Source organism: Theropithecus gelada, chromosome 16 (assembly GCF_003255815.1).
Source record: "Theropithecus gelada isolate Dixy chromosome 16, Tgel_1.0, whole genome shotgun sequence".
Classification (NCBI taxonomy): Eukaryota; Metazoa; Chordata; class Mammalia; order Primates; family Cercopithecidae; genus Theropithecus; species Theropithecus gelada.
The window spans coordinates 33,845,274-33,864,106 of record NC_037684.1 but is presented as its reverse complement, the minus strand read 5'-3'; the positions used below and the strand labels follow the sequence as shown (position 1 = coordinate 33,864,106).

The 18,833-nt window shown below is 44.5% G+C and overlaps 1 protein-coding gene, 1 long non-coding RNA gene and 1 pseudogene across 2 annotated transcripts in view; 2 read left to right on the top strand and 1 right to left on the bottom strand.

Annotated features, from left to right (window-relative positions):
• LOC112608961 (leucine-rich repeat-containing protein 37A3-like) overlaps nt 1-17,949 on the top strand; it is a 30,351-nt gene extending 12,402 nt beyond the window's left edge. The window contains exons 8-13 of the mRNA XM_025361153.1: nt 1,312-1,383; nt 1,979-2,053; nt 9,612-9,730; nt 11,674-13,481; nt 14,081-14,185; nt 17,676-17,949. Of these exons, the coding sequence (XP_025216938.1) occupies nt 1,312-1,383; nt 1,979-2,053; nt 9,612-9,730; nt 11,674-13,481; nt 14,081-14,185; nt 17,676-17,789 (2,293 nt within the window). The 3' untranslated portion in view covers nt 17,790-17,949. The remainder of the gene's footprint in view (nt 1-1,311; nt 1,384-1,978; nt 2,054-9,611; nt 9,731-11,673; nt 13,482-14,080; nt 14,186-17,675) is intronic.
• Nucleotides 5,564-6,660, top strand: LOC112608962 (annotated as a pseudogene).
• Nucleotides 14,327-17,695, bottom strand: LOC112608964. Its single transcript, XR_003116144.1, has 3 exons — nt 15,931-17,695; nt 14,494-15,272; nt 14,327-14,389 (listed from the first exon to the last, which is right to left on the bottom strand). It is a non-coding gene; the product is annotated as an uncharacterized LOC112608964 (long non-coding RNA).
• Nucleotides 17,950-18,833: the final 884 nt, after the last annotated feature.

The following is an 18,833-nucleotide window of genomic DNA, read 5'->3' as shown; positions in this document are numbered from 1 at the left end:
TGTTGCCCAGGCTGGAGTGCAGTGGTGCGATCTTGGATCACGACAACCTCCACCTCCCAGGTTCAAGCGATTCTCCTACCTCAGCCTTCCCAAGTAGCTAGGATTACAGGCATGCACCACCAAACCCAGCTAATTTTATATTTTTAGTAGAGGTGGGGGTTTCTCCATGTGGGTCAGGCTGGTCTCAAACTCCCGACCTCAGGTGATCTGCCCACCTCAGCCTCCCAAAGTGCTGGGATTACAGGCATAAGCCACCACACCCGGCCCAATAAATATTTATTAAATGCCTAGTAAATTTCAGACATCATGCCAGGCATAGGGATGACAATGAGAATAAGATGTGGTCTCTGCCCTCAAGGAGCTGATAGTCCAGGAGACTGACAAGTAGACAGGTGATTACATGCAATGTAACAAAGGCTGTGATGTCATACAAGAAGACAAGTGGGAGTATATGATGGGAGTATGGTTTTGACCCGTTCCTTCTCTTAGCTTTATCCCTTTTTCCTTGGCTGTAAAGCAAAAGAATTGGTCCTGTTTTTTTCCTTAACTGTGCAGATTAAACCATGAATTTGAAAAACTTTGCAAAGATAAAAGGCAAGCAGTCAGGCACAGTGGTTCACACCTGTAATCCTAACACTTTGCTAGGCTGAAGGGAGTGGATCACCTGAGGTCAGGAGTTCAAGACCAGCCTGGCCAACATGATGAAACCCAGTCTCTACTAAAAATACAAAAATTAGCTGGGAGTGGTGGCGGGCACCTGTAATCCCAGCTACTCAGGAGGCTGAGACAGGAGAATCGCTTGAACCCAGGAGGTGGAGGTTGCAATGAGCCAAGATAGAGCCATTGCTGTCCAGCCTGGGTGACAGAGCAAGACTCCATCTCAAAAAAACAAAACAAAACAAAACAGCAACAACAACAAAAATGAGCAACTTGAATTATGGACAAGCAACCTGAATTATGGCGGACACTAGAAATAGTGTTTCCTACAGAGTCGGGGCTTCCTACCAACATAGTCACTTCTAGGGTTTTTGACCTGAAAAATTCTGTGGCATGTTTTTTCTTTGCTATCCACTTTTTTTAATTTTTTCTATTTCTTCCCCTGTTTCTCTCCTCTACTTTGTCTTCTAGAGATCTAGGTAGTTCCCAAAGGAATAGTGCTTTATGAAGTCTAATGGTGATTTATTAGGTAAAAACAGAAAATGATTATTTTTTTTTTACCTACAAGTTCCATACCAAAAAATGAATATAAACTTTTTATGCAATTTCACACTTTGAAAATGCAGATAATTTTAATTCTATTGCATTTTTCAGAATTCTCAATCGCAATCCTCTGACAACTGTTGAAGATCCGTATCTCTTTAAATTGCCGGCATTAAAATATTTGTAAGTACTGTAGTACTTTCATGAGTCATGAGATGATTTATGCTCTTTTTAAATTTTTCATCAAAGATTAAGTATTTTGCATTTAGGCTAAAAAGTCATAATTTAAATTTTAACTGAGTTATTGAAAAAAGTTATTGGCAAAGAAAAGGATTAAGAAAGGATGTGTAATGGTCAAGACAGCCAGCAGGGGAAGAGAACAGTGTTGAAGAACCTGTATAGATTTGGAACATGTAGACACATGGAGGAATATTACTTAACCAAGAAAGCAAAGAAGAATAGGTGTTCATTATTCTAAAAAGGAAGAAAAGGGTAAATAATCAAGATGGGTGAATGCAATATGAAATGAGAAGTAAGATAAATGGTAAAAAAAAAAAAAAAAAGTGTGAGTTCTATTCTTAAATATCATTAATTTGATGATGCAAATCAAATTTCTTTAATAAGAGGTCTCTGGAATTCTGCGGCAAATAAACTGTTGAGCTGGCTTGTTTTATAGAGAAGCCAGTATTGAAGTAATCACATGTCTTTGAATTATCTTTTTAAGTACAGAATTTTTTATTGGGGTTTATATCATGAATGTTTCGGCTTTCTTCTTCAGAGACATGGGAACAACTCAAGTCCCACTTGCAACACTTAAGAACATTCTCACGATGACTGTTGAACTGGAAAAACTGTAAGTTATTTTTTTCTTAGATTTATTTTTACTTAATTGGTTCTTTAGGTTTGTTTTATTATTTTTTTAAGTCAGGTTTATTGATATATAATTTTCATTTAATTCACCCTTTTTAAGGGTACAGTTTGATGAGTTTTGACAAATGTATAGTTACATAACCACCACCACATTCCCAATATAAAGCATTTCTGTTGCCTCAAAAAGGCCCCTTGTATCCCTTTGTAGTCAATCCCCTCCCCCCACGATCAGCCCCTGTTAACTACTAATCTGATTTCTGTTCCTATACTTTTGCCTTTTCCAGAATGTCTTATAAATGAAATCATATAGCGTGTCACCTCTTGTGTTTGGCTTCTTTCACTTCGCTTTTTTTTGAGACGGAGTCTCGCTGTCACCCAGGCTACAGTGTAGCGGCATGACCTAGGCTCACTGCAACCTCCGCCTCCCAGGTTCAAGCGATTCTCCTGCCTCAGCCTCCCGAGTAGCTTAGATTACAGGTGCGTGCCACCATGCCCAGCAAATTTTTGTAGTTTTAGTAGAGACAGGGTTTCACTATGTTGGCCAGGCTGGTTTCGAACTCCTGACCTCAATTGATCCACCCACCTCGGCCTCCCAAAGTGCTTGGGTTACAGGTGTGAGCCACCGCACTCGGCCCAGCAGATTCTTTTTTTTTTTTTTTTTTTTTTTTGAGACAGAGCCTCGTTGCTGGAGTGCAGCAGCAAGATCTCAGCTCACCGCAACCTCTGCCTCCCAGGTTCAAACGATTCTCCTCCCTCAGCCTCCTGAGTAACTGGCATTATAGCCTCGCACCACCACACCCAGCTAATTTTTGTATTTTTAGTAGAGATGGGGTTTCTTCTTGTTGGCCAGGCTGGTCTCAAACTCCTGGCCTCACTTGATCCACCCACCTTGGTCTCCCAAAGAGCTGGGATTACAGGCGTAAGCCACCACGCCTGGCCCGGTCCAGCAGATTCTTATATTTCAGTTTTTAAAGAAATGTTTGCCTTTCTACTGCTTGATGTGTAGTGGAATCTCATTGTGGTTTTAATTTGCATTTCTTTAATAGTTAGTGATGTTGAATATTCATGTGCAAATATCTTCTTTACTAAATTGTTCAAATCTGTTCCCATATTTTAATTGGATATTAGTCTTTTTATTGAGGTTTTTTTTCCTGTAACCCCATGAGAGATTCATTATTATTGAATTTTAAGAGTGCTTTATAGAGTCTAGATACAGGTCCTTTCAGGGACCAGGTACAGTGGTCCCTGCACATTGGGAGGCTGAGGCAGGAGGACTGCTTGAGGTCAGGAGTTTGAGACTACCTGGGCAATATGGTGAAACCTCGTCTCTACCAAAAATATAAAAATCAGTCAGGTGTGGTGGTGCTCACCTGTGGTCCCAGCTACTCGGGAAGCTGAGGTGGGAGGATTGCTTGAGCCAGGAGGTCGAGGCTGCAGTGAGCTGTGATCGCCACTGCACTCCAGCCTGGGTCACAGAATGAGATACTATCTCAAAAATTAAACAAGTAAATAAAACAAAAAACAAGGCCTTTTAGATATGTGTTTGGTAAATATCTTCTCTCAGGTTGTGGTTTGTCTTTTCATTCTAAATATTTTCTAGCTGGGCCCAGTGACTCACACCTGTAATCCCAGCACTTTGGGAGGACAAGGCAGGTGGATCACTTGAGGTCAGGAGTTCAAGACCATCCTGGCCAACGTGGCAAAACCCCCATCTCTACCCCCATCTCTACAGCCAGGTGTGGTGGCACACGCCTGTAATCCCAGCTACTCAGGAGGCTGAGGCACAATAAGTGCTTGAACCTGGGAGGTGGAGGTTGCAATGAGCCAAGATTGCACCACTGTACTCCAGCCTGAGCCACAGAGTGAGACTCTGTCTCAAAAAAAAAAAAAAAAATTAATAATAATAATTAAACTAAAAGTGTTTTCTGAAAAGCAGAAGTTTTTAATTTTGATCAGCTTTAAGTTAGCAATTTTTTCTTATATGGTTTGTGCTTTTTTGTTTTTTACCTAAGAAATCTTTAAGAACCTGTTGTCTAATCCAAAGTGGAAAAGATTTACTCCTATGTCTTCTCCCAGAAATACTATAGTTTACGTCTAAGATCCGTTTTTAGTTAATTTGAATATATGGTGTGAGGTATGTTTTTTTTTGCAATTGTATATTTATTTTTTGGAGAAACGAGGTCTCACTATGTTGCCCAGGCTGGTTTCAAACTCCTGGCCTCAGTGATCCTCCTGCCTCACCCTCCCAGAGTACTGGGATTACAGGCATGAGGCACCGTGCCTGGCCTTCTTTGCAGTTATATATATATACAGATATGTGTGTACGGTGTGTGTGTGTGTATATATATATGTGTGTGTATATATATGTGTGTGTATATATATGTGTGTGTATATATGTATATGTGTGTATGTGTATATATGTGTGTGTGTATATATGTGTGTGTGTATATATATCAGCCAGGTGTGGTGGCACATGCCTGTAGTCCCAGCTACTAGGGAGGCTGAGGTGGGAGGGTCACTTGAACTCAGGAGGTGGAGGTTGCAGTGAGCCAAGATGGCACCACTGCACTCCAGCCTGGGTGACAGAGCAAGACATTGTCTTAAAAAAAATTATATATATATATGTGTATATATATGTATATATGTGTGTATATATATGTGTGTGTATATATATGTATATATTTCTGCAGGGCCCTACTGTGAGTTTGTTACACAACTGACTGCAACTTAAATAGTGCCACCACCCCACAATATGGCAAACTAAATAGAAACTCTGTTTTGCTAAGGCTGGTTGAGGGCAGTATGCAAGATTAGCATGGAAAGGGCCCTTCATTTCGCACTCTGTTAATTTTTGTCAGGTCACTTTCTTATCTTGACCACATTGTCAGATCTGTTTTACTGCTCTAGCCTCACTTCCCTCAGCCTCCTGCAGCATCTTCCCTGTCAGCTAGATCCCTTCCTCTCTGGATGAAGTCCTCTTCATCGACCAGCTCTCTCACTTGGTTCTCTAAGACAGTGAGGATCTGTCTGCTTTTTTCTTGACCATTAGTGGATAGGAAAAAGCTCTCATTCTCTGTAACCATTTGTCACCGAGGCCATAAAGACATTGAACTAACTGCCTTATGGGAGTTCATTACTGGAAGTCTTCAGGAGTTTACACATTGATATACAAAGTAAGTAGGCCAGTGCATTTGAGTCTTGGCTCATGTGTAATGATCTTTAATGGCGTATTGAAAAATTACCATTCTCAAGTAAGGATAATGTATACGTCAGGTCATTTATAGTCTCAAAGATTTGTCAGTACACTTTAAAACAATCCTGGGAACAGTTCTATATTGAAGGATACTGAAGAATCATGAACACTAGGCGGCGCTGGGGCTGGCAAGCACGTGGCGGAGGCGGTGCCGACGGCGGCTGCTGAGGCGGGCAGAGGGTTGGCGGCGCCTGGAAGCCTGTCACTGGCACGGTCCCTGTGGGGTGCTCGGCAGCGGGCATGTCGGTGGTGGGGCTGAAGAACCATTTCTACAAGGCAAGCCAGCTGGTCAGTGAGAAGGTGGGAGGGGCTGAGGGGACCAAGCTGGATGATGACTTCAAAGAGATGGAGAAGAAGGTGGATGTCACCAGCAAGGCAGTGACGGAAGTGCTGGCCAGGACCATCAAGTACCTGCAGCCCAATCCAAACCTCGCAGGTAAGCTGACCATGCTCAACATGGTGTCCAAGATCCGGGGCCAGGTGAAGAACCCCAGCTACCTGCAGTTGGAGGGGCTCCTGAGCGAGTGCCTGATCTGCCACCTGAAGGAGCTGGGCGGTGAGTCCAACTTCGGTGACACACTGCTGGATGTCGGCGAGTCCATGAAGCACCTGGTGGAGGTGAAGGACTCCCTGGACATAGAGGTCAAACAGAACTTCATTGACCCCCTCCAGAACCTGTGCGAGAACAACCTGAAGGAGATCCAGCACCACCAGTTGGAGGGCCACCGCCTGGACTTTGACTAAAAGAAGAAGTGGCAGGGCAAGATCCCCAATGAGGAGCTGCGGCAGGTGCTGGAGAAGTTTGAGGAGTCCAAGGAGGTGGCAGAAACCAGCATGCACAACCTCCTGGAGACCAATATCAAGCAGGTGAGTCAGCTCTCAACCCTAGTAGAGGCGCAGCTGGACTGCTACCAGCGGGCCGTGCAGATCCCGGACAAGCTGGCAGAGAAGCCCAAGTGCAGAATGCAGGAAGCTTCCTCAGGCTCCAAGCGGCAGTATAAGCCCAAGTCCCGGGAGCCCTTTGACCTCGGAGAGCCTGAGCAGTCCAACGGGGGCTTCCCCAGCACCACAGTCCCCAAGATCGCAGCTTCGTCTTTCCGATCTTCCGACAAGCCCATCTGGACTCCTAGCAGGAGCATGCCGCCCCTAGACGAGCAGAGCTGCAAGGTGCTGTACAACTTCGAACCCTAGAACCATGGGGAGCTGGGCTTCCATGAGGGTGACGTCATCGCCTTGACCAACCAGATCAACTACAACTGGTACAGGGCATGCTGGACAGCCAGTCGGGCTTCTTCCTGCTCAGCTACATGGACACGCTCGTGCCCCTGCCGCAGTGACTCGCCGGTGCCCCGCTCCTCTGTCCACACTGGGCGGCACCCCCTGCCGGGTCTTCTGCCTTCCACCGGGCTCCTACTGCTAGGATGGTATCCGAGCCTGCCGGTGCCACCCAGTCCCAGGTCCTCGAGGTACTCCCTGAGCAGGGAGCCACACTTGGGTGGGGGGCTTATCTGGGTGGGTGGGGACGCCTGTTTACACTGGCGCTGACCCCCAACGGTGACAACTCCCTTCCCTACTCCATTGCGCCAGCCTCCTCCCCGCTCCCCAACTCCTTGCCCAGCTGGCCGAGGCGGGGCTAACCCTAAGGTGCTCTCACAAACACTAATGTTCCACCGCGGCAGCACCCACCTCCGTCCTGACCCCACAGGGACCCGGCCCACTGCCTGCCCTCGAGTCCTGTGGCCTTAACAGGATGAGATCGAGCGTCCCCGTGGCTCAGAGACAGGACCTTGGTTTTAAATCCTGTCCCAGCCTGGTGCTGGAGATGGGCCCTGGCCCCACTCCAGGGCCACTGCACCCCTACCTCACACATGCACTCCTTCTCCCCAAGGCCAGGTCAGAGGGCCTCACTGCTTCCCCTGCCTGCTGTCAGCTTGCAGCCCGGGGACAGAGGCCAGCTGGGATCTGCCCCAGGACAGAAAACATAGCCTCCTTCAGAGCCCCGCCTCCAAAGCCCCTCCCTCACAAAGCCAAGTACCTTTTCAGCTTTTCAACTGCCCCCAGACAGGGCCACGGAGGCCTGTGTCACTCTAGCACAAGCTGCCACCACCAACCACCCACATACACCCCAGCACACTTCGCACGGGACCACAGCCCCAGCCATGCTGTTGAGGCCAAGCACAAAGGCTCCAGTGAGCAAATGTTAAAGCTCCTGGTGGCCAGGCCTCCACTTTCCCAGCCGCTACCACCCCACCCTGTGGGAAGTGGCCCTGACCTTCTCCTCTGGGCCACAGCAGGCAGCCCTGGGGTCTCCAGACCCCTGCCCAGACCAGCAGGTCCGCAGCCCCAACATCTGCTTCCTCTGTCACCCGATCCAAAATCGATGAAATGGGGGGTCCTCTGGACTGGGCCACATTCACATTCCTCTCCCACTGTGGCTCAGCCTGAAGCCTCTGGACCCCAGGCTCTGCTCTGCACCCACCTTGTCAGCAGTACATGAAGGGCACAGACACCCTGGCAGAGATGAGCACACAGCCTTGGACACGGTCCAGGGCAAAGTGAAATGTGTGCCTGAATTTTGTAAACAGAAGTATTAAATGTCTTTCTACAAAAATAAAAAAAAAAAATCATGAACACTAAATGTAATGTCTGATGTTTGGTGATGTTTAATTGGATTCTCAATTTTTTAAGCCATGATATGATTAGGACAATTGTGAAAATGTGTATATGGACTACATAGTAGACAATGATAATATTAAGTTCCATTGGGTGATGATAGTATTCGGGTTATGTAGGAGAATGCCTTGGTTCTTGGGGGCTGCACACTGAAGTCTTTAATGGTGAAGGGTCATTATGTCTGCAACTGACTCAAATGGTTTGTCCAGAAAATGTATAGACAAACACACATGGAAAGCAAATGTGACAAAGTATTAGCTACTGTGGATTCCAGATGAAAGTTATACAGGTGTTCATTAGACCATTTGAAAATGCTTCCCAGCCATCCTAAGGCTTAAAGAAAAAAAAGAAAATGTTTAAAATCAAAAGTTGGGGGCAGGAAAAGAATAACAAAACCTCTGGGCTTGTGCCTGTAATCCCAGCACTTTGGGAGACCAAGGAGAAAGGGTTGCTTGAGCTCAGGAGTTCGAGGTTTTAGTAGAGACAGGGTTTCACTATGTTGCCCAGGCTGGTCTCGAACTCCTGAGGGGGTCTCGAACTCCATGACCCCCTGTCATGGAGACAGGCCCCTGAGTATTTTGAAAAACAATACAAAGGGCCTCTCTCTTCAACCTGCATCCAACAACTCAACTTACGAAAGTAAATTGAGAAAGCTGTACTTGCTGGAAAATATGTTAGATACAGAAATACAAGAAAAAATCAATGAAGTTAAAAGGGAAGTTAAAAGGGAGTCAAGGCTGCGGTGAGCTATGATTTTGCCACTGTATTTCATTCAGCCTGGGTGATAGAGTGAGACCTTGTCTCATTTTTTAAAAAAAGTAATTTTTCCCATAGTTAATAAATAATCTGTGAGGTGGTACTTTGAGATCACTGAAGATCCTGTTCTCAGATGTCTTTTCACCCAGCTGTCCATCAGTGATAATCCTTGTCTGAATCAATTTTTATTACTGGTGGTTGCAAAGTGACACTTTTTAAAATTCTGTCATTCCTTCCACATTTATTATCTGGCTTTATTTCATTAAAGAACTTCCCTTCTTTCTTTTTTAATATCATTCTTCATTGATTCTTTTTTATGTATTAATTATGTTATAGCTTATTATTGTTGTTATTCTTTTGAATGCTCAAATTGTCCAGATTTGACCAATGCAATCTCTGTTACTTTTTAACCTCACAATCCAGGTTGAACTAAACTATTTTTAATGCGCAGAGTAATTTCTAGTATTTCCCACTCCCAAAAGGAATTGAGAAAGGGCCTCCAGAAGCTGGGGACTTACTCAGACTCTTCTTAGAAGTCTACCTTCTTCCTGTATACTTTCAGCCCAAAGTGAGACTTTTGAGTTGGGAAGAAATACTTCCGAATTAAACTACTGATCAGTGTCACCCAATTCTAATCCCAACCACCTTTATTCTAGGCATACCATACTCACTGCCATGCTTATCCTTCGGTTGGGCACCTCTGTCCTCCTTCCTATTGGCCTTCTAGTTCCTACCCAACTGTTCAGTCCACAGGCCTCAATAACACCTTTTCGCCCAGCCCTCTGGTAGCGTTGGCCTGCCTCCTTTACCTACTCAACCGCTTTACCACTAATTTATTGTTCTCTGTTTTCATCTATAGGATCTTACCTAGCCATATGGCCTGCTGCCTCTGCCAATTTAAAAATAGCATTGAGGTTGTCTGCAAGACAGTCAAGCTGCATTGCAACAGTGCATGTCTGACAAACACCATACATTGTCGTGAGTCCAAATTGCCTGGTGATCAATTGTTACATTATTTTAAGTATTTGTTTTTAAATTTTTTATTTTTAATTGATAAATTTGTAAAGTGATGATATAATTGCTTTATTTTTATTTACTCATTCAGAGTTAAACTCCCTCAATTTCTGAACTATTCCCTTGCTGAGAGTCAGGTTCTCAGTTATTATTAGAAAATGTAATAATAGAACTGTTCCATATTCATAAAGGACCAAGACAAAGGAATGGGAAGACTAGGGAATAACATTAACATCCACACACTGTGTACTGTGCTCTGTGCTTGATGCTTTGCCCCCGGTGATAATTTCTTCATACAGTGCAATGTAGTTTGTAGGCTGGTTTTATATCCATGAGATCTCAGTACTCTCTCGGCCTTATAGGACAGATGTAGATCCGGTTTTGTTTTTGTTTTTGTTTTCACAATTTTATAAGAGTACAAGTGATGCTATTTTATTTGAAGCCTGAGAGCTTCTGGTTCCATAACCAGAAATTGCTACCTGGCTCTTCTAATGGGATGAGGGATTTTCCAAGCTTAGACCATCCAACTCTGAACGTGCTCTGAATCTCAAACCTTTCTATTCACAGAACAAATGCTCAAGTGCTTCCAGGAGTTTTTCTGTAGATTAGGTTTATTAGCACCAACTTCATGACTTCTAAAATGTGACTGCTTTCATGTCCAGATAGCTTGAATACAGGTATCTACCAGTGATATGGGGTGGATGATGAATAATGCTTGGCTACTTATTTAAAGAAAATGTTGCTTATTTTTCAAAACTTTTTTTTACCAATTATATTCTTCCCTTCTCCCCAGGAGGTGGGCAGAACAGCATTGGTAATCTCCTTTTACAGATGAGGAAAAACAAGATCAGAGGTGCTAAGTGCTGTACCTTGTGCCAGGTCTTCTGTCCCAATTCTGGGTTCTCCCCAAGCCCGTGTTTCTCCTTTCTCACAATCTTTACTTCTTCCTCTGACCCTCAGCACCACCCAAAATACTTTTAATTCTGGAAAAGAAAATCAGCTGCACACTGGTACACTTGACCTTCATGCAGTCAGAAGCTTTGGATGATTCTGCATGCAAAATATTAGAGATGAAATGAAAGCAAAGTAGGCATCTGACAAAAGTTGCTTTTTCCCTTCTGCATTTTAGGACCTCAAGTAATGTTTATCCAGAAACTGCTGTCATACCATAGATTCATTGTATATTTAACAACATAGGCATACAATCTGGCAAATTAAAAACCTCTTAACCTACACCCTGAATCCCTGCCCAAATTTAAGAAAAGAACTAGGGTGGACACAGTGTTTTTTCCATGTCGCATCTTCTGTGATGGAGCTACAGTATGTGGGAGCAGAGAATGGGGTGGGTGGGTGGAGCGTGTGCCAGATGAGGATCTATCAGCAAAGGGAGGGGCTCTCCACATTAGCATCTCCACCCTGCTCCTCTCAGAGGACCGCCTTCCATTGCATTCAGCTGTGATGGTAGCAAGAACACAGGTACACCAAGGACAAGGAGAGAGGGAGCCTTGTGCTCTCTCTCTGCATCTGAGGCAGGACAGCACAGGGTATGGAGCAGCCTGCAGAGAGGCCAGCACATCAGGTCATCATGGTAGCACTTGTCTTCCACCTTGAGCTTTGACTGAGCACTGGGCAACTGGCCCCTGGGGATCAATGGAATAATCCTAAGCAGACTTACTCTGTGTCACACTATGGAATGTTCCAAGTAGGTGGCCATGTTTTCAAAAGATGTCTTTTTCTCCTTTCGTTGTTGCCATTTCGTAGGTTTAGGATTGGGTGTGTTTCTCCTCTCTGAATGGCACTCGAATGTTTGCTGACTCCTACTCCGTGTGACTGGGTGTCCAGCTGTGGACTAATGCATGCTGTCCCATCATCTTTCATGATCAAAACAGTCTCTTCTTTTTTCACAGCTGAAGAAGCATCTGTAGGGAATCCAGAAGGAGCGTTCATGAAGGTGTTACAGGCCCGGAAGAAGCACACGAGCACTGAGCTGACTATTGAGCCGGAGGCGCCCTCAGACAGCAGTGACATCAACTTGTCAGGCTTTGGGAGTGAGCAGCTAGACACCAATGACGAGAGTGAGGTTATCAGTGCACTAAGTTACATCTTGCCGTATTTCTCAGCAGGAAATCTAGATGCGGAATCAATGTTGTTACCGTTCATGAAACGGCTCTTTTCTAATGCACAAGATGGAGACAGGCCCCTGAGTATTTTGAAAAACAATACAAAGGGCCCCTCTCTTCAACCTGCATCCAACAACTCAACTTACGAAAGTAAATTGAGAAAGCTGTACTTGCTGGAAAATATGTTAGATACAGAAATACAAGAAAAAATCGATGAAGTTAAAAGGGAAGAAAAAACTGCCATGCTTATGCAGACCAGCCTTCTAGGTAACAAATTTAAACGCCAAATATTTGAAAAGAAATTAAAAACTGTCCAACCACAGGAAAACAGCCTGGCAAAGATTCAAAGTGTAGGCAACAACCTGCAGAGAGTGAACAGAGTCCTCACGGGCCCAAGAAGCATCCAGAAAAGGCACTTCAAAGAGGTGGGAAAGCAGAGCACCAGGAGGGAAGAAGGTGCGCAGGCATTTGTGGAGAGCGCTGCCCAAGAAAAAAGGCTCGGGAGCCCGGTCTCAAGGGAGCTGGAACTGCCTCACACAGAGCAGGGGCCCGAGAAGTTAGCGGGAAATGCCATCTATGCGAAGCCTTCATTCACCCAAGAGCGTAAGGCGGCAGTCTCCTCTGTGCTGAAACCCTTCTCCATGGGCGAGCCTTCTGCCTCCACCCCTGCAAAAGCCCTACCTGAGGTCAGAGACAGATCGAAAGACTTAACCCACGCCGTTTTCATTTTAGAAAATGCAAAGGCTAGAGTTAAGAATACGAAGGCTGCTAAACCAATCGTACATTCCAGAAAAAACTACCGCTTTCATAAAACTGGCTCCCGTGTGGCCCACAGCACACCCAAGGCCAAAAAGAGTCAAAAGTTGAGAAAGAAAAGTTATCTCGATAGACTGATGCTCGCAAACAGGCCGCCATTCTCTGCAGTGAACAGCCTCATAAATTCCCCTTCACAAGGGGCTTTTTTGCCTTTAGTAGACCTGAGTCCTAAGGAAAATCCTTTTCCTAAACTATTTGATCCTTCAGAACATGTTATAGAGAACACTAATGTAAAGAACACAACTGCAAGAAATGCCTTCAAAGAAAACATTTTTATGGAAAACACTACTATGCCGGAAGGCACCATCTCTGAAAACACAACCTACAATCCTCCTCCTGAGGCAGATTCCGCTGGGACTGCGTTCAACTTAGGGCCAGCTGTTAAACGAACTAATCAGACACAATGGGAATACAACAACGTGGGCACTGACCTGTCCCCCGAGCCCAAAAGCTTCAATTACCAGTTGCTCTCATCCCCAGGTGATCAGTTTGAAATTCAGCTAACCGAGCAGCTACGGTCCCTCATCCCCAGCGAGGATGTGAGAAGGTTTATTTCTCATGTTATCCGGACCTTAAAGATGGACTGCTCTGAAACCCGTGTGCAACTGACCTGTGCCAAGCTCATCTCCAGGACAGGCCTCCTGATGAAGCTTCTCAGTGAGCAGCAGGAAGTAAAGGCGTCCAAGGCAGAATGGGATACGGACCAATGGAAAACTGAGAACTATATTAATGAGAGCATGGAAGCCCAGAGTGAACAGAAAGAGCAGAAGTTGAGTGAGGTGAGGACCTCACAGAAACATGAGACCCAGATTTCCCATCATTTAGTGTATTCCAGGAAAGTGCCCACACAGGAGAACCTGGGACTCCCAGGCCATAGCTTGTCCTGGTCATGTAACTTTGGCCATGACAGTGATCTCCCACTTTGCTCATGTAGAGGGTGAAATAGATTAGTGCACAAGGTGAACTGTAGACCAGCGGTGGTAGCTCACGCCTGTAATCCCAGCACTTTGGGAGGCCAAGGTGGGTGGATCACTTGAGGTCAGGAGTTTGAGACCAGCTTGGCCAACATAGTGAAACCCTGTCTCCACAAAAATAAAAAAAATTAGCGGGGGTGATGACACATGCCTGTAGTCCCAGCTACTCAAGAGGCTGAAGTGGGAGGATCACCTGAGCCCAGGGAGGTCGAGTCTGTAGTGAACTGTGATCACACCACTGCACTCCAGCCTGGGTGACAGAGTGAGACTCTGTCTCAAAAAAAAATAAAAAAGAACCTGTAAGCTACTTACCTGGAATACTGGGGTTTTGAGAAGTTAGCTTCCATTCTCTTTTTTTTTTTTTTATTTTTTTTTTCCTTTTTTTTTTTTTTTTTTTTTTTTAGCTCATGAAAGATGTTCCAGGATATGGCTATAACAACAAACTCATCTTGGCAATATCTGTGACTGTAATACTAACAATTTTGATCATAATTTTTTGTCTCATTGAGGTAAGAATAATAATTAATTCAGGTTTTCAGAATGCAGTCCTGTCTTTGTGTGGATTCAGAGCCCACAAACTGAAAACCAAAGCCACTTTCCCACCTGCTGCTACTTGACATTCTTTTTCAGTCCTTTAAGGCTGAGGTATACTTTGTTCTTTTACTGCAGTGTATATTCCAGGATTTTAAAGGATCCTCGCTTCCAGGAGATCTCTGTGAAATGAAACCAAGTTAATCCCATTAGACTATTTTAAGAAGTTGATATAATAGCAAAATTTCTCCCACGTAAAACGATGTCAACAATTAGATGTACTCACCAAGTCACCACTTACTCTGCCACTCATTTATTTCCTTGTTGCTGAAATGATGAGAGACGTATAATCTCCATCTCACGGAGTTGTCATCACCCTGGAGAGGAAGGAGACGCCAATAGAGAGAAGTATTGTCTTGTAGACTTATTAGGTTCACACAGTATCGTCCTTCTCCAGTGTGTAAGGTGTTGTCTAAATAGGTCCAGTTAAAGCGCTACAGAGTAGCCATTTTTAAAAAAAAATTGTTGGCCACATTTTTAAGTTCTCAGGGGAGGGGGAATGTCTCATACTCGAGCCCTCCTGAGCCTAGGCCCTCTGTGAGATGTGTCACCATTTCTTGGACACCATGTGAGACATTTCCCCTCGGATCAGAGATGCTCAACCTGCATCAACATATCTAAAGCCTACATCTGGCTACTCTGGGGCAAGTCCTGTTCACAGTGCCCATTCCTGGAGCTTGCCTCTGTTTGCCTTTTGTTCGATTACAATCATGTATTACTTTTCCCAACAGGCCACTGCTAGCATATTGGAAGAGTGATTTAATAAGCTGGTAACCTTGACGCCATGCTCCCAATCCAACCTTATTTGCCTCATTTACCATTTCCATTATTGTGGCAGCCCTCCATTCCAGCCAGAGCTTCAACTTACCATACCTCAGTCACACCATCCGCATTTCTGCTCTTGTCTGTGTGTTTGTCCATCTAAAATGCCCTTATTTCACTCTGCCTGTGGGAGTCCCATGAATCTCTCCAAAGCCAACTCAAGTTCATCTTTCTGCTTGAAACCTTCCCTGAATAGGCCTGGCGCGGTGGCTCACGCTTGTAATCCCAGCACTTTCATGAGGCTGAGGCGGCAGATCATGAGGTCAGGAGATCGAGACCATCCTGGCTAACACAGTGAAACCCTGTCTCTACTAAAAATATAAAAAATTAGCTGTGCGTGGTGGCAGGCGCATGTAGTCCCAGCTACTCCTGAGGCTGAGGCAGGAGAATGGTGTGAACCTGGGAGGCAGAGCATGCAGCGAGCCAAGATCGGGCCACTGCACTCGAGCTTTGGTGACAAAGCAAGACTCTGCCTCAAAAAACAAAAACAGGCCGGGCGCGGTGGCTCAAGCCTGTAATCCCAGCACTTTGGGAGGCCGAGACGGGCGGATCACGAGGTCAGGAGATCGAGACCATCCTGGCTAACATGGTGAAACCCCGTCTCTACTAAAAAATACAAAAAAAAAAAAACTAGCCGGGCGAGGTGGCGGGCGCCTGTAGTCCCAGCTACTCGGGAGGCTGAGGCAGGAGAATGGCGTGAACCCGGGAGGCAGAGCTTGCAGTGAGCTGAGATCTGGCCACTGCACTCCAGCCTGGGGGACAGAGCGAGACTCTGTCTCAAAAAAAAACCAACCAAACAAACAAACAAAAAAACAAAAACAAAACAAAACCAAAAAACCACCTTCCCTGAATATCCCAGCCCTCCTGAGCCTAGTCCCTTTGTGAGATTTGTCCCCATTTCTTGGACACCATATGAGAGACTTCAGAGGCTGAAGTGGGAGGATTGCTTGAGCCTGGGAGGTTGAGGATGAAGTGTGCTGTGGTCATACCACTGCACTCTAGCCTGGACAACAGAGCGAGACCCTGTCTTAAAAACAGCTACCACCAAAAACTATCTTGGAATTTGAATAGGATTACCTTAAATTTGTAGATTAATTTGAGAACTGACATCTGTACAACATTCTGGGAACATGGTATTTCATGTCATTTATTCATTTCTTGTTAATGTCTTTCAGAAGAGTTTTAGGGTTTCCATCATACAGATCTTACACGTCTTTTGTTACGTAACAGATCTTTGTATTTTTCTTCCTAAATACTTCATACATTTGTATTGCCATTGTAAATGGTACTTATTTCCATTTTCTAATTAGTTATTGGTGGTACATCTGACAAGTATTTGACTTCTGTGTGCTGTTCTCTTGAATTTGTTTCTAGTCACTGTACTGAATTCTCATATTACTTCCAGTAAAATCTTAGTTGATTCTCTTAGGCTTCTTTTGCTAACATTTATTGTTTTATATGCAAATAATGATAGTTTTGCCTCTTCCTTTTAAATACTTACACTCTTTCCTTCCTTTCCTTTCTCTTTTTTTCTTTCTCAGGGCCTTGTTGTCACCCAGACTGGAGGGCAATGGTGTAATCTAGCTAACTGTAACCTCAAACTCCTGGGCTTAGGGGATCCTCCTGCCTCAGCTTCCAGAGTGGCTGGGACTACAGGCAGGCAGTGAAATTTTAAAACTTTTTTTGTAGACACAAGGTCTCACTATGTTGCCCAGGCTGGTTTTCCTGCCACTTTAGAGCAGGTTTCCTTTTTTTCATACTTTTAAGAGTTTTTTATTAGGAATTGTCCATTGAATGTTAGCTAAAACAGTCAATAAAATGCATTAAGTGTCAGCTACATGCAAGACCCTAAGTTAGATACAGTTAGCCCTCTTCATCAGCAGGTCCACATCTTCAGATTCAACTAGATAAGGTGAATATTTGAAAAAAGAAACAATAAAAATACAAATAGAAAGTACAGTATAACAACTGTTGCCATTGTACAATAGCTATACGTTTTATTAGTGATGACCCAAAGTACGTGGGACCGGGCATGTTGACTGACACTTGTAGTCCCAACACTTTGGGAGGCCAACCTGGGCAGCATAGTGAGACCTTGTCTTTAATAAAAATAAAAAAAATAGCCGGGTGTGGTGGTATGCACCTGTAGTGCCAGCTACCCAAGAGACTGAGGTGGGAGGATCATTGGAGCCCAGGAGGTTGAGGCTGCAGTGAGCTGTGATTGTGACACTGCACTCCAGCCTAAGTGACAGAAGACGATCCTGTCCCCAAGTAAGTAAATAAAGTATATGGGGGGATGTATGTTGGTTATATGCAAATACTGCACCATTATATGTAAGGGATTGAGCATCCACAGATTCTGGTATGGTGTGGGGGCGGTATCCTAGAACCAGTCCCCTGCAAGATAGCAAGGATGACTGAACTGTGGAAGAATCAAAGCTCTGTTGAACAGCATACAATTCCTGTCTTCAAAAATCTTATCTCATCAGGTAGATGAGACTTAAAATGAATAAAAGGAATGAATACCGATTTGGAGATAGTGGTTGTTGTGATGGATAACCTTAATTGTGTTTTCTTCCAAAACAGATTCATTCCCACAAAAGGGCATCAGAGGAGGATAAAGAAGACTCATCACGGATTCATTCCTACAAAAGGGCATCAGAGGAGGATAAAGAAGACTCATCAGTGTCAGGCCCCTGAGCCCAAGTTAAGGCATCCAGATGGCCTGGAGCCATGTTTTTTAAATTTTATTATTAAGTATTGTTTTTTTACTGGTTAAATCAATGATAACATTCTTTACTTTGTGGTTGTGTTACTCAAAATGAGGGTTTTTAACAATAATAAAAATAAAGCTTGTTAGATCATTTTTAATTTTAATAAATTGGTTCCTGAAGATTTGACTAAAGAGAAAACTAGGCCAATCTAAGCAGAGTCCAAATGAAGTAGAAAGTCCATAGAGAACGAGGAAAAAAGGAAATTGTTGAACCACAGACACAGTAAAAGGAAAAAACTGGCCGGGCGCAATGGCTCACACCTGTAATCCCAGCACTTTGGGAGGCTGAGCTGGGTGGATCGCTTGAGCCCAGGAGTTTGGGCAACCTGACAAAACCCCCATCTCTACAAAAAATACACAAAAATTAGCCAGGTGTGGTGGTGTGCACCTGTAGTCCTATCTACTTGGTAGGCTGAGTTGGGAGTATCACTTGAACCTGGGAGGTTGCAGTGAGCTGATGTTGAGCCGTTACACTCCAACCTGGGGGGTGACAGGGTGAAAAGAGTGAGACCCTGTCTTTAAAAAAAAAAAAAAAAAAAAGGAAGAAAGCAAAGAAAAAAATGTATATTTGTGACAAGGTCTCTTTCTGTCTCCCAAGCTGGAGTGCAATGGCAGAATCATAGCTCACTGCAGCCTCAAACTCCCGGGCTCAAGGCATCCTCCTGCCTTAAAGGCCTCCAGAAGGGTTGGGATTACAGGAATAAGCCACTGCGAGGCTAGATTTTTTTTTTTTTTTTTTGAAACAAGGTTTGACTCTCACCCAGGCTGGAGTGCAGTGGTGCAATCTCGGCTCACTGCAACCTCTGCCTCCCAGGCTCAAGCGATCCTCCTGCCTCAGCTTCTCAAGTAGCTGGAACTACAGGCACGTGCCACCAAGCCTGGTGAATTTTTGTATTTTTTGTAAAGAAGGGGTCTCAATATGTTGCCCAGGCTGGTCTTGAATTCCTGGGTTATAGTGATCCACCACCTCG